Source organism: Crotalus tigris, unplaced genomic scaffold (genome assembly GCF_016545835.1).
Source record: "Crotalus tigris isolate CLP2741 ecotype Arizona unplaced genomic scaffold, ASM1654583v1 scf7180000018030.5226217, whole genome shotgun sequence".
Lineage (NCBI taxonomy): Eukaryota > Metazoa > Chordata > Lepidosauria > Squamata > Viperidae > Crotalus > Crotalus tigris.
In genome coordinates this window covers 4170829-4186849 of record NW_024096786.1, presented here as the reverse complement: position 1 = coordinate 4186849, position 16021 = coordinate 4170829, and the positions used below count along the sequence as shown (strand labels likewise).

The 16021-nt window shown below is 43.4% G+C and overlaps 1 protein-coding gene across 2 annotated transcripts in view; it reads right to left on the bottom strand.

Moving 5' to 3' along the window:
- Positions 1-16021, bottom strand: part of UST (uronyl 2-sulfotransferase) — a 120238-nt gene that overhangs the window by 65387 nt on the left and 38830 nt on the right. The window contains exons 1-2 of one of the 2 annotated variants that reach the window (XM_039346879.1): positions 7096-7437; positions 5778-5821 (exon numbers count right to left, since the gene is read on the bottom strand). In XM_039346879.1, the coding sequence (XP_039202813.1) occupies positions 5778-5821; positions 7096-7165 (114 nt within the window). In that variant the 5' untranslated portion in view covers positions 7166-7437. Of the gene's footprint in view, positions 1-5777; positions 5822-7095; positions 7438-16021 lie in introns of those variants that run through there. The other variant, XM_039346877.1, reaches the window with a different exon arrangement.

Here is a 16021-nt window from a genome sequence, read left to right as displayed (position 1 = left end):
GTTTGCCTCCCCCGATATGTGGTCGGCCTTTATGGAGGCCAGATTTTGTTCCGCCCAGGCCCCCAGTAGGAGGGCCTCGGCCGAGAGCGAGCGAGAGTGTGTGCCCCCCTGACGGTTTATGTGGGCCTTGGCTGTCACGTTGTCCGTCAGGACCAGTACGTGCCTGCCTTTTATGCTGCTGTGAAAATGCCTTAACGCTAGGTGAATAGCCCGCAGCTCGAGCCAGTTTATGTTGTGTCGGAGATCCACCGCTGACCAGCGGCCCTGTGTCCACTTGGTCCCCAAGTGGCCTCCCCAGCCGAATAAGCTCGCATCTGTTGTGACTACTACTCTGTCTGGTTCCCTGAAGGGGGACCCCCTGAGGAGAGCTGGAGATAGCCACCACCTGAGGGAGTGTCGTACTCTCAGAGGTATGCCTACCCTCTTCCGGGATGCACTGATTTGCTGTCTCTGAAACGGGAGCATGAACCACTGCAGTTCTCTTGAGTGCAGCCTTGCCCAAGGAACTATTGCTATGGTCGATATCATCTTCCCTAGCAGCTGGGAGAGGCAGACCAGCGTCACTGACTGACCGCGGCTTACCTGTTTTACGGCTTTCTTTATGCTGCTGAGGCGTTCCTGCGATAGGTACACCTTGCACTCCTTTGTGTCTATGACCGCTCCCAGATGGAGTATTCTCGTAGTTGGGGTTAGATGGCTCTTTGGAAAGTTCACCGAGAAGCCGTGGTCCTGCAGCAGTTTTATCACTAACTTTAGGTCCGCCTGAGACTGCTGGGCGGACGATGACTGGATTAGAATATCGTCCAGGTAGCACTGGACTCTGACTGGTACGTTTCTTAGGTGTGCTGCCAGAACCGCCAGAATCTTGGTGAACGCCCTGGGCGCTGATGACAGGCCGAATGGAAGTGCCCTGTATTGAAAATGGTGCCCCCTGTAGGCAAACCGTAGAAAGCGGCGGTGAGCCAGAGAGATAGGGATGTGCAAGTATGCCTCCGTGAGGTCGATCGATGCCAGAAAATCCCCTTTCCTTACGCTTCCAAGGATGGAGCGTAGTGTCTGCATTTTGAATTTGCGGTATTTTATGTAGAAATTTAGCCTTTTTAAATCCAGAACGGCTCTCCAACCCCCCGAGGGTTTTGGGACCACGAAGAGGATAGAATAAAACCCCTGGTCTCTCTGGTTCATAGGCACCGGCTCTACGGCCCGTATGTTTAGAAGGTGCTGAACATGAGCCTTCTCTTTGTTGGGTTTGTGGGACAGGGGCACGGGCGGAAGCGGTTCGGAGGCTTTGAGAGAAATTCTAGAGATAGACCATGACGTATGGTGTTCTTGACCCATACGTCCGTGGTGGTCTCTTCCCACTGGGGAGCAAACCCTGCTAGTCTGCCCCCTATGGGAAGGTCTGGGTGGGAGTCATCTGGTACGGCGGAAGGGGCGGTTGTTCCCCCGAAAGGGCCGTCTTCCCTGCGTTTGCCTATGTCTTGTGTTCTGTCTGTCCCCCTGTCTTTCCCTATCCTGTCTAGCTTGGAAGGGTTGGGAATTTTGAAAGTAGTTGACCCTGGCTTCCGTACGAAAGGATTATTTCCTTCCCCAGGAGCCAGGTCTCTTGTCCTGCCTTTTAAGCATGTGTTTAAGGACCTTGCACTTGTCCTTGTTCTCTGTCAGGTATGGCGTTAGTGCCTCACCAAACAGCTTTGCCCCTTGGTACGGAGCCGAAGCCAATTTCCACTTGGATTTGGTATCCGCCTGCCAGTTCTTTAGCCAGAGGATGCGCCTGCTCGTGTTGTTTGCCGCCATTGCCTTGGCTGAAAACCTGGTCGCTAAAAGTGTCGCGTCCGACGCATATTCCGTGGCTGCTACCATTTTGCTGAGTTCCTGGTGAGTGCGTATATCCTCCATGGGAACCCGGCCCTGTAACTCACGGAGCCAACAAAGTGTGGCTCTGGTGAAAAAGGACGCGGAGGTAGTCGCCCTGGTAGCCCAAGCTATTGCCTGGTGCGTTCTCCTGTAGTTGGACTCACTCTTTCGGTCCTCGGCTTTAAGAGCCTCAGCAAAATCTCCTGATATGGCCGTGTCCGATATCAGGGGACCTATGGGTTCGTCCACCACCGGCACCTCCAATGTTCCCTCTAGCTCCCTTGCTACGTTAAATAGCTTCCTCTCCGCATTGCTAGGAAGCGGTAGGGAGGTTGGCGCTGCCCACTGTTTCCTTATTGTGTTTAGGAACATGGTCGGGCATGGTATGCGGTGTTGAGTGGTTACCTTTTCGGCGAACGTCGGCTCAGCCTCCGTGTCAACTGTGACAGGCTCCGCTGGTGTCCCATGCCCCAGATGGGCTGTGGCCTCAGCCTTGCGCAGAATGGTAACAAAAAGAGAAGGGTTAAACAGGCCGCTGAAGGACGGCCCTTGAGGTGAGGTGTCCTCCTCTTCCTCAGACATTTGAATCCCTTGTGACGTACCTGGCTGGTCCAGGTAATCTTCCTCGGAGACCGACGAGTCTGAGAAGGAGGAGAGGTCCTGATGGTCCTCCGTTTCCTCCCGATGCCTCGTTCTAAGTCCTAGAGGCTTGGCTTTGGAAGTTTGAGCCCTGGCCTCAAATGCACGGTCCACTGCCTGTGCTATTAGGGTAGCTAGCAGATCCCCTGTCAATGCAGGAGGAGTAACCATTGCCTGCGACCCTGCAGGTGCTGTGGTTCGCATGGTCCTCGGGGTTTCCTGTAACCTCCATGGGGAGGGGGATCGGAAGAGCGATGAGAATTCGCCTATCCCACCCTCTGTTTGGGACTGTGATGAGTTCCCTAATGACCAAATGGCCCGTGGGGATGAAGGGAGACCCAGCGGTAGATCAGGACCTATCCCCCCATTCTGCCTATTTTCGATTCTGGCCCTTTTCTGGGCTCTGTCGAACTCTTTTTCTAGGGCTTGGTGTCTTCTGATTGCCTGCTTGTCAGCCTTCTTTGATGACTTCCTTGCAGCCTTTCTAGGGGCTGCAGAGGATTCCGAATCCTCTGAAGCGGGTGCTCCAGAGGATGAAGGCAGGGCTCCACTGGAGGGAATGATTGCTTCCTCCATTCTCCACTAACGCCGGGCCGCGATAGGGGGACCCAGGTAGTAGGAGAGCTCCAACTTTGAGTAAGGACAGGCGCACTACTGGGGGCGTCTGGAACTCAGGAGCAGACTCTGCAAAATTGTCAGAGTTAGTCACTGTGCACGGATAAGAACAGGCACACTAATGGGAATGCCTGGAACCCGGCTTGACTATGGTGGGTAAGAACAGGCACGCGACTGGGGATGCCTGGAACCCACCACTAAATCCAGAAGCGTACGGGCCACTAATGGGGGACCCGAAGTCCGGAAGGAGCCAAAGGCAACTAAACACAGTTAGTTATGAAAGGTTCTTATTTACTTTAGATTGAAGACACCAAGTCCTGGAACCAGCCGCTATGTGTCTGATTTGAATGTCTCTGAATGAATAGTAGATGCTTTAGTACCCTAGTACTGCTTGCCTATTAATTCACTCCAGCGGCTGAACCTAGGCTTCTCAGGGAGCCTTAGATCCCCTGTTTGGACAAAAGTATGGCCGCCACTGCCAGGAGACTACTGCGCATGTGTTAAAAGGAGCAGGAGATTATTGCGCCTGTGCTAAAAAGGCTGCCTGTGCCACGTGCGGTTGTAACAAAGAGCCGCGCGTGCTCCCAGCTGTGCAGACAATGGCGCCTCGTTTAAAAATCCTGAGCAGCCTGGTGAGTGAAAGAGACTGCTCCTTCGCACGCCAGCTGTTTCCCTTAATCAATCTCCCTCCCAGCATGCGTCCCCTTTGTCCTCCGCTCCCCTCGCTAATTGCTTGCCGTTCTGTCTTTCTTTCTTTTTAACGCGAGGGGTTGCACGAGCCTCCCCGTTTGTTTAAGGCGGCTGCCGGCTGCCCCGGCTGTGGGAAGGTGGTTGGTGTTTGGGTTAGGGAGGGGAGTTAGGGATTTCCCCCTTTTAAGTGAGGGTGGTTTCCTCTGTAGGGAATCTGACTTCCTGAGTCTTACAATTTAGCCAGGAAATTTTTGAGTAGTCAATTAAATTGAATTAAATTATCTCTAATTAACTTTTAAACTAAGCAATTTCAGCTACTAGAAGAAAATCCCCCCAATGGAAAGGAACTATACCTGCCCAGGAGCCAAAGTTGTACGTCTTTCTGTGTGGCCAGATCAGTCAAGACTGGAGAATCATGGTCCAGGACGGGCGTGGCAACTTTGGCTGACTGATCTGATTGGCCAGGAATACAGTCTCAACCCACTGCATGGATTATCCATCTCCAGTGCTGGAGAATAAATGATCTCTTTTCGAATTAACAAGTACTTTAAGGACTGAGCAATAATAGTTATTCAAAATATTTCTTGGTGTACTCATCATCAACCCTTCAAAACTAAAACAGAAATAGTAATGCTTATAGATACTATTAAGGCTGGCATAAAGCACAACTGATTTAATTGCAAACTATTTTTAAATTTGTTGATCACTACTAACCTTTTATGAAAGTAATCTTATGCATATAATAATAATAATAATAATAATAATAATAATAATAATAATAATAATAATAATAATAAAGTTGCAAGGGACCTTGGAGGTTGTCTAGTCCAACTCCCTGCTCAGGCAGAAAACCCTATACCATTATGGACAAATGGCTGTCCAGTCTCTTCTTAAAAACTCCCAGTGTTGGAGCATTCACCGCTTCTGGAGGCAGGTTGTTCCACTGGTTAATTGTTCTAACTGTCAGGAAGTTTCTCCTTAGTTCTAGGTTGCTTCTCTCCTTGATTAGTTTCCATCCATTGGACACTATATTTTTATATTGCATTCTGTCTTAATAAAGATCTCCAGTATCACAAAGCCAAATAAAATGATAGAATTAAATAATATAGCTAAAATCAAGATAATATGATTCAGATGGACTAAAACTGCTATCAGCATCAATCAGGAGAGCCAACAAACAAGATCCGGCCCGATCCGGCCCGTTCCGAGCCTCCCCAGCTAGCCCCACTCACGAGTCCGCCGATCCTGGCTGCCTCTCTCAGTTCTAATCGCTGCCATGCAAAGGGAAGAAGAGGGGATTCCTTTTTTCTGTTTTCATTCGTTTGGTTCTGAGAGCTGCCTCTCGCACTTGTACCAGGCTTCGAGACTGAGTCAAAACTGGGGTCACGCCCAAAGGAAGGGGTGTGGCCGAAGTTTTTACCCAGTCTGCCAGGCAGGAAGGCCGTCATAGAACCCATCCATTTGGACTCTACAGTCATCCTGCTGGAGAATGCAAACACCTTATCCATGTATCGAAGTATTAATTACTATACTTAATAAGGTTTTATATGAATACAATATCTAATAAAGTAATCAAGAATGTCATCTAGTTCAGTTATTTATTTTGAAAGGGGATATCAAAAGTGGAGAAAGTAATTAAGCTTAAATCCTTCTCTTATGGGAAATTTCTATTTCCCCTCCTGTTTTTGATAAATTCTATAAATTTATCATTTATCATTTAAGGGTTATGGCAACTCCAAAGGCTATTTTCAAAATTGTTTGTAAGTTTCCACATATCTTTGTTAGTGTGAAAACTCCCAACTTCAATTTTATACCCAAGTACCATACTAAAACAATTGTTTGTGCTATGCTTTCTGATGGGAAAGAAATAATGCCATTACTCACCATGATTTATCATTTATAAATGACAGTGGCAGAAAAATGGAACAGCAGAATAGAATCTGGTTGAATGTAACATAATGTACAAAGCATCTCACCTTACGAGGTGGTGGCCCATGATCATCTAAGTAAGTGGAATTTCCTAGAAACAAAGAAAAAAGAAACAGAGCATTAAAGGCCCTCGTGACAGGGCCACTCTTCCTGATTGCCTGTGACTGCCTTGACTGTTCCGCCCTCTCTTTTTTGCACTCTAACATTGTATTTTTCTGCTTTGTCATCCTTGTGCTGTCTCCCCCTCCCTGCGCTGTTATCATTAACACACTCCCCAATCCCTCCTCCTTACCCAATGCAAGGTGCCTCCTCCGATTAATCAACAGGTGGGAGGGTTGAAGGAAGGATGACAGGAATAGATAACAAATGGTGTATGAATCGGCAGGCTGGGAGAGGAGGGGGGTTGGAGGAGGGAGTTGAAATAGGAACTGGCAATGGTATGCAAAAATGGCAGGCAGATCAGCAGCCCAACAGGATTCGTGTAGTGCCGAATCGGAGGAGGCACCTTGCATTGGGTAAGGAGGAGGGATTGGGGAGTGTGTTAATGATAACAGCGCAGGGAGGGGGAGACAGCACAAGGATGACAAAGCAGAAAAATACAAGAGCAATCATCCAGTGGCCTATAAAGTTAGTTGTATTAGAGCCCTGTTTAAACGGGTGGAATCCCACTGTAGTACTGCCAGAGCAAAAATAGAAGAAAGAAACCATCTCTTTCATATATGCAAGCGCAATGGATATCCAACAAGGTTCATTAGGCGCTATAGTGTGCCACCTGAACCTCGAAGGGATCCATGTACAAATGAACCGACACCACAGACGACGCTGGTTACCCTCCCCTATATCTGCAACGTCTCTGAGGCAACTGCTAGATTACTAGCACCATACAATGTTAAGGTAGCCCATAGACCCAATCAGATGCTACGTGCCGCAATCATGCGCCCCAAGGACCCACTCCCCACCATGGATAAGTCAGCAGTCGTCTACAGAATTGACTGTGAGGACTGCCCCAGTAACTATGTTGGGGAGACCGCCAAGAGAGTAAGAACCAGGGTCCATGAACACAAATTAGCAGTAAAAAGGGGAGAACAATACTCTCAGATTGCGGCACATATGACTGAATCAGGCCACCGATTTGACTTTGAAAACGTAAATGTCTTGGCCAGTGACAATATGAAAGGGGGCCGCTTACTTAAAGAGGCATGGCTATCCAATAAGGACTCAATTAATTGGCATATCGATCTTTGCCCAGCCCACTTAACGTTGAGAGCTTGGAGCATGGGTAATCCCCCACCCCACTGGAGACAACCTAAGGAAACACCGAATATATCAACGGAGAGGATTATAGAGAAGACTTCCCCCTCTTACCATCCACAGCCCAGGAGTATCCAGACGGAATGCAAACAACGATTGAGACCCTCCCAAAACGGTCAGACATCTATGAGCATCTGAAGGAGCGTCGAGAGACGCAGGAACATCAACGTGTGGATTAGGGGTTTGCACACACACACCGGGATATCCGGAGGGGAGAGCATCGCCTAATAAGAGATCCATATTTAAAACACCCTTCACGGGGGAATTGAATTGCCTGCCGTATTTGGGAGGGGAAAGGGTAGCCTCTCCAGCCCCACTGCCTGTAACAACTCGATCACCCCGTTTAGCAGTACCGACCCGAATGCACCAACAGGAAGTGTGGAGTGATCCCGATGAAGATGCACAGGGGAGGAACACCAAGAGTGGAGGGGAGAGAGCACTGAAGGCTGATGCTCCTGATTGTCGTATAGAGAACATCCAGGGCGAGTTAGTTAAAACTAGGATGAAATGTATAAAGATCAGAGATAAAGAGAGGAGACGCCTAGGAGCAACAACTACCAGATCGTACTCGAAAAGGGGAGAAATAGCCTCATTAGCATGTTTGGTGAATACGACCCGCCCACCCCACCTCGCAATGCCGATCTGCCCGTATCAACAGGCAACACAGGAGAACCCTCAAGACGGCACCGTGCAAGCAAGGAGCAAGGAGGAAACAGGGGGTGTGATAGCAATTAACTTGAATAACATCTGCGGAGACCATGATTGGAGAAAACACAAAGAAAATAAGAGACAGTGCATTGCAACGGGGCAATCAGAACGGAGTGGGGAAGGGGGGGATGGAAGTGTGCAACTAAACAAAGTGGGTGTGGCAATAAAGCAAAAAAAGAGGGGGGACGTTCCATCAAACCCCGAATTTGGCAAAGAGAAAACACCCAATGACATTTACACAAGCAACAAATGCAAGAAAGCCATTATTGCTAATAAGAAACCGGCAACCAGGAAACAGCCTATCCCATCAGGCCCAATGACAAGATCTAGGAGCCGGGTGCAGACTCTGGCCAATCTATAAAGAGGACTCTCCTACTGACCGGCATTTTGAGCCCTGATGATGTCAGCAGTTGCTGACGAAAGCTAAGCGTTTTATTGGTTTTATTGTAATTTTATTGACATTTTACTAAATTTTATTAAACTTTTTAGCACTCCCTGGTGCTCACATTTATTTGTTTGGTTTTAAATATGGATATACCCAGGGATCATATTTTTAGTGTAATTGTTAACACACACACACACACACACACACACATATATATTAATAATAGTGAAAATAAAAACGTAATTCCTGGGTGAATCCATAGTCAATTACCAATAAAATGTGAACACCAGGAATATAATAAACTATAAAAGTTTAATACCATCACTGATCACCAAGCTTTCGTCAGATACTTCTGACATCATCAGGACCCCATGGAGTCCCCAATCTCTAGTATCATAGCGGAGGCTGTGCTGCAACAACTAGAGCACGTAGCGATGGCCCAATACCAACCTAAATTCTGGGCCCACTACGTTGATGACACATTCGTGGTCATCAAAAGGGAACATAAAGCTAACTTTGTGGGCATACTCAACTCGGTATACCCTGACATTCAGTTCACGGAGGAGGAGAACCAGGGGAGACTGGCGTTCTTGGACGTAATGGTCCACCGCCAGCCAGATGGGACCCTGAGCATGAGGGTATACTGAAAGCCTACGCATACAGATAGAATTCTGCATTATGCTATAACCATCCTATGACCCACAAAGTTAGCTGTATAAGAACGCTATTTAGACAGACTCCCATTGCAGCACAGCCAAAGCTAAAAGGGAAGAAAGAAACCATCTCTTCCAAATATGCAGACGCAATGGTTACCCTACAGGTTCATCAGACGCTGTAGTATACCACCCAAACCCTGGATGAGCCCAGATATGGAGGAACTCCCGTCACAGATAACCCGTGTCACCCTCCCTTACATCAGCAATGTTTCAGAAGCGACAGCCAGGTTGTTAGCCCCCCATAAAGTGAGGGTGGCTCACAGACCTGATCAAACTTTAAGATCCAAAGTGATGCGCCCAAAGGACCCGCTCCCCAACACTGAAAAATCGCAATCATATATAAAATCAACTGCAAAGATTGCCCTGTCAATTATGTTGGAGAGACTTCAAAAAGAATGAAGACTAGCGTCCATGAGCATAAATTAGCGGTAAAAAGGGGGGAACAGCACTCCCAAGTATGGGCGCACATGGCGGATTCTGGACATTGCTTTGACTTTGATAATGTATGTATCCTGTCCGGTGACAACACGAAAGAGGGCCGGTTACTAAAAGAGGCATGGCTCTCTGACAGGGACTCTGTCAACCGGCACATTGACTTGTGCCCGGCACATCTCACCTTAAGAGCATGGAGCACGCAAGATCGCCCACCCCTAAGGAGACACCCTGCGACAGTACCACATAACCCTAGGGAAGAAGTTATGGAGGGGATGAATTTTTGCCCCCCACAACAACAGCAACGGCCCATGGACATTCAGGAGAATAATCAACGATCGAGGGACTCCTCCCCCCCTGCTCCAGGACCATGCTCCCGGACAGTGAGAGAACGGTTGCATGATGAGAAAGAGGCAATTAGCCAATGAACAATCATTCCCGACTCCCCCGAAACCCAAAACAGCGATGATCCAGCAACATCGAGAAAGAAGGAGGATGGGACTGGCTTGCCCTGTGATGACAGTCCATCAACGGAAACAGCAGAGCGCCAATCGGAACGCCCGAGAGGATATAGAGATCGAGAGCAGTGTGAATAGGGGGGAAATGCAAATAAGGGTAGAACGTGATAGAAACTGTAAAAAATATCATTGTGTTGATGGAGGGAGGGACATAAAGGAATCAGGCATACGTATTCAAAAAAGGAGGGCACACAAGGACTTGTATGAAGAGGAAGGAGATATTCAAGGGATTCAATCTGACGCGGAGTCCGAGAACATTGATAATGGGGTGAAAGAGCAAGTAGATGTCAGATGGAATGGCAACGATAGAAACGGAGATTATGCAGCCAAAGGGAGGGAAATGGAAAGCAAGGGATGGGGAGAAAGGCTGAGAGTGCGCCCCCATAGAATGAGGGATGACAACTGGGGAGCAAGTAAAGATCAGAAGAAGGAGGAAGGTAGGAGACGCGGAGGTGTGAAGAGGGAACAACTTAGAGATACGAACGACCAAAAAAGGGGAGGAGAGAACCTCCCTAATCTAAGACAGTGGGAGGTAGAGGGGAACAATGACATACCCACAAGCAGTAAAAGCAAGAAAAGAGGAGTCATCAGCATGGAAGCCATAATTAAAAAGCAGTTAAATCAATTAGGACCTATGACAAGATCTAGGAGCCGTGTGCAAATGACGGCTCACCTATAAAGGCACTCTCCCATAGACCAGCATTAACCCTGACGATGTCAGAAGTATCTGACGAAAGCTTGGTGATCGGTGATGGTATTAAACTTTTATAGTTTATTATATTCCTGGTGTTCACGTTTTATTGGTAATTGACTTTAAGAAAACTGCAAATATTTATGTATTTATATCTATCAAATGTCTACACCACCCATCACACTTGTGCTATATTAAATATAACTAATTTCTATACTTAATAAGTTTTTATATGAAAACAACATGTAATGCCTTTTTTTTAAAAAGTATTTGTTATGAAACCATTAGAAGGAAGTCTAACCCTCTTTCAAGAATTAAAGTAACCACATCCTTTAGAAAGCATCTCTGGCTGTTTCAGAGGCTTTCCATTGTTTTCTGTGCAGGCATAGACAATTATCAAGATCATTCCTAGAAGAACTATTTGCACTAGAATCCCTGTACACACAAAAGTGCCAACAGATGGGGAAAACCAATGCGACGTTAACACTTGAAAGAAAGATTCTTTGATCCACACTAATGCTGTTATGACACACTCTTCTGAATTGTTTCCATAGGCCTAAAATTGGTAAGTTGTAATCAAATCTTTAGTTTGACTAGAAGTCAGCTGGTGACTGGAAAATGTTCTCTTCTTCATGCAAATTCCTAGGAGAATATTTCAACTTTCAAAGGTTCTGAGCTCAAAGTGTCTTGTTTTGAGATCAGGATGGGCCATTCCAATTTCATCTGAAGCATTCTGACCTCCAGCAGTTCAGAGCCCTTCCGGTGTGATTCAAACATTGTTGGAACATTTTTGGTGTGGTCAGAACAGTCAGTTTTGTGCTAAATAAAATAGTCTAGGAAAAATTCAGAATAGCTCTTCTGCCTTCTACTTTGTTTTTACTTATTTCCAGTGAATATTTTATTTCAAGCATTAGGGTAGAAAAGATTTTGATAGTTAAGATTGTGCTCTATACTGCAATGTCGTTTTTAAAAATGTTTCAATTGATTAAATCATTGCTATTTAATTCACTCTACGTGGTTTTTACATTTCCATTTTTTTCATAGACCATTACTTTTTTCAGAGTAATGATTTGAAAGTAAGAGCACTTTATTCTGTTCCATATTTCACAGTGAGTTTTATTGTGACTAATATTTTTAGAATTTCAATTATTTAGGCAAGTGAATAACTTTTCTCAGTACAGGGAAAGGAATCCAAACCCTTGGATCCCAATATTCCAAAGCTGCATCTAGGTTAACTGTACTGAACTTAATTTAAAGAGCTTGTTTAATGTGGATACAACATAAAATTATATACACATCAAGGTATGTCAATAATAGAAACTGTTGTACAATTTAGAAGCCGGTTATAATTTAGCATTAAAGCTATTATAAATTCTATTTTTACAAATATAAAAATCAAAGCAGGCTGGAATCACCACAATATTTTAAATAGGGTCATTTTTATATCATCATAACTCAAGCAACATTCTTAATCACAGAACTTTTGAATGACATTTCGCCAATCACACAACACACACACACACACACACACACACACACACACACACACACACATTTGCTGTCTAACACAGGGGTCTTCAAATTTGGCCCTTTTATGACTTGTGGACTTCAACTCCCAAAATTCCTCAGCCAGGCAGGCTGGCTGAGGAATTCAGGGAGTTGAAGTCCACAAGTTATAAAAGGGCCAAGTTTGAAGACCCCTGGTCTAGTACAACAGCTTTAAAAGGCAATCATAGTGGAATATATCACAATTAAGAAATCCTTATAATTAGAAGCGTTTTAAATAGAAGGCTTAGAATGATTAGAAGGGTATTGTGGAAATAAAGTGAGAAAGCCTTCCATGTACACCACTTGAGGTTTCAAAGAAAAAGTTATTATTAACGTGATTATAAATTAAATAATCTACTGCAATGAATGTATTGAAAATGCTTCTAATGATAAGGATTTCTTAATTGTGATGTATTCCATTTTGGATTGTGCATGCTATAATGAAATTGTTAGAACAGACATCTATACAACAAATTCCAACAAAATGGATACCCATGGAACTTGATCAATAGTATTTGACCATTCAATCCACTACAGCACAAGGAACACAAGCTATGAAAATGATAACATTATTATACATCAAAACATTTTTGGGACAACCAACGGACTATTACAAACACATGGCATCACCATAGCACATAAATCAAACTAAAACTCTTCAAAACAAGTAAAACAAAATAAATACCCAATAGCCAAAGAAGCAAAAAACAGGACTCATCTATAACATATAGTGTAAGGATTGTAACAGTCCCTATTTAAGACAGACAGATTAGCAGAGTGGGTCCATGAACACCAACTAGCAGTCAGAAGAAAGATGAAAACACATGGAGAGACTGGATCACTTTTTTCACTGGAAAATTGAGCTTCCTAAACCAAGCCAAATCCAAAAATGCTAGAGAATTCCTGGAAGCTTGGCAATCAGACAAATCAGCCATCAATAAACACATAGAGATAAACCACATGTACTCCAGTTAAACAATAAAAAAGTTAAGAAGGAAACAAAAAAGACTAGAACACTTTATCTCCAGTAATCAACACCTAGATAAGCAGGGGTTAATATCAGACAAACAATCAAGTAAAAAACAACAGTCTAATCACAGAACTTCCAAGGAGAAAACCACACACCCACCAACACAGGCTGGGCAATCTACTAGATATAAACAGAGAGCAAACACCACATTCCCTATCACTTATAATGTTACCTACTGTAATGAAGGGTAATGAAATATATGTAAGCAAATAACCAAGCTCAGACAGCATCAAGGACTCCACAGTTCAACCCCATGAGACATATATTCTCTTCTGTTAGTATAATGAAATTTTCTATTATAGAATCTAAATCTGATGCAACGTTTAGACACCACAGAAAACTACCTAGGCTCTCTAGAATTATATCTTAACCCCATGGTTCATGGTCATCAAAGAACAATGGATAATATAATTTAGTCAAAAAAATAGTCTTGTAGATCTTTTCTTATTCTTGAGAGTGTTTGTTAGCCGCAATGTCTTCTCTATTTCATCCATAATAAAGAGCAAATGTAGAATGTTATCAAGTAGATCAAGCATTCATTCTGAATATATGGCCACATCAATTTCTGGAGCTAAATTTAAATGATTCATAGATCTCTAGCAACAGCTTTATCACAAGAGAATGATTTCTTACAGTTATGAAGACATTAAAAACTGAAGAATGCAATATGAGTACTATTTTAGTTTTGCATTTTTAATTATATATAATTATTCCCTTAATAATACTATTTTACATCGCTTTCTGGGCAATCAGTCAACTCTTTGTACCATTACTTTAATTTTATTACGTTTTACAAGCTCACTAAAAATGAAAGAACACAAAAAACCCCAACCAACTTGATAGCGATCACATAACACACTGACAAATGTCCTCCTCTCAGCTTCAATATATGACATCAATAACCGAATCCTACTGTGATCTGATTGGCTCATTGCCAAAACAAGATGACACCTGATTGGCTCTCTAAACACTCATGCTCATTGGCTACAATCAGATGAAGGAAAGCTACCTGATATCAACCTAAGCAAGTTGTGCTTCCTTTTTCTGCTTATTTGGCTATACCTTTTCATAGAATACAGTACAGATAATTGAACAAACTTTGTTGCATTACATTCTTGATTAAATTATCTTTCCATTGATACATAGTTTTATGGTACTACTCCAAAAAAAGTGGTGTTATTAGCCATCAAACCTCAAAAATACACTTTTCCCAAAAGGTTTCCACAATTTTGACCACTACTGTATAATACTCTAAATACATTTTGAAAGTATAGTTTTTATTTATGGCTCTAAATATCCAGATTAATGAATACAAGAACTCTTAATAGCCAGGCTAAATTTATGTTAATCAGTTCTCTTTCCATCACTAGCAAATGCCTAATTTACTCTAATATCCAGCTGTTAGTACACACCAGTTTTTCTTAACAATGAGAAGTCTGTCTGAAGAATCCTCTCTGTAATTAAGACACTCAACAGAAAGCTATTGATTTAAAAAGAATGTTCCTAGCATTTTTTTATTTCATGACAAGTATTCTTTATTTCATGTTAACATAAAAAATATCTTCTTCAGTTTAAAGAAATACATTATTGGTTATGTAAATCATGTACTAACATAACTATTACTATATTCAGACTTTAAAGATAATATAAACTGGGTATACTTGACTTTTTGAACAGTGTCCTATCTATTCAAATAAAGACTGCAGAATAAATCCCTTGAATTAAAAAAATAATAAAGTGGAATACAGATTAATTAGATCTGAACTGTACTCAGCATATATCAACAATCAATAATCCAGAGCTGAAATGTGCATATCTTTTCATACATTTTATATACAAAGGCGTCCCTTATGAGATGCAAACCATTTGATGGGAACATCATACATGATTTAATCTCTGCGTTATTATTTATATTTCCCAATAATAGAAATTCATGATGGCTTTTAGCCATGGGTTCTAAAAAAATAACTGGTGAGTTGTGAGTTTATTTTGTTTAAGTACATGAAATAATATATTCATAAGGTAAGAGGATACACAACAAAGGAAAATACATTTCAAAGCAATACATTTCAAATTTCCTTGGCCTTCTATCATTGAAATTAAGCTATATTTAGCACTTTGCTAACACATTAAACACTTTGCTAACACTATATTTAGAAGCTTGAAACCTTTTACAGTTGCAAAGTTATTACAGCTGCAAGGTTACTTTTTAAACAAGCACCTGCAATATTCAGCAGAGTAAAATAGCAACCTGAGAAAATGTTGACAGATAGGCCTAGAGCCGGGGTGTCAAACTGCTGGCCCGCAGGCCGGATGCATCACGCGGAATCCATGCCCACCCCAGTTCTGGCAAGGGGAAAAAATCACGATACATCGCATCATGTCACGTGATGCGGCGAGCTTGATTCCCCTGGCCTAGAGAGTAGAAATAAAAAATGAACAGTGTATCTCCAATTATATTAACATTCTGTATGGTATGCCATAAATACTGTAAGCTGTGGTGATACACAATTCCAAAGTAAGAGTATAACAACACAGAGTTGTATGTCTGTCCAATGTTTAACTTTTCCTCCTGGACTTGTCAGAACTAGTTAGCTGGGGAAGACGTGTATAGTTTAGCATACAGTAAGAAAATCCCCTAATCCAGCTGTGCAAAGCTTGTCACGTCACACCCAAGAAGACTTGGGGCTATAATTGCTGCCAAAGGTGCTTCAATAAAGTACTGAGTGAAAGGTCTGAATGCTTATGCCAGGGGTAGGCAACCTTGGCTCTTTTAGAATTCCTGAGCCAGCATGGCTCAGCTTGGAAACCTCTCTCTTTCCCCTCAGCATGGCTGGCTCAGGAATTCTGGGAGTTGAAGTCCACGAGTCATAAAAGAGCCAAGGTTGCCTACCCCTAGCTTATGCCATTGTGATATTTCAGTTTTTTATTTTTAAAAAAATTTACAGACAT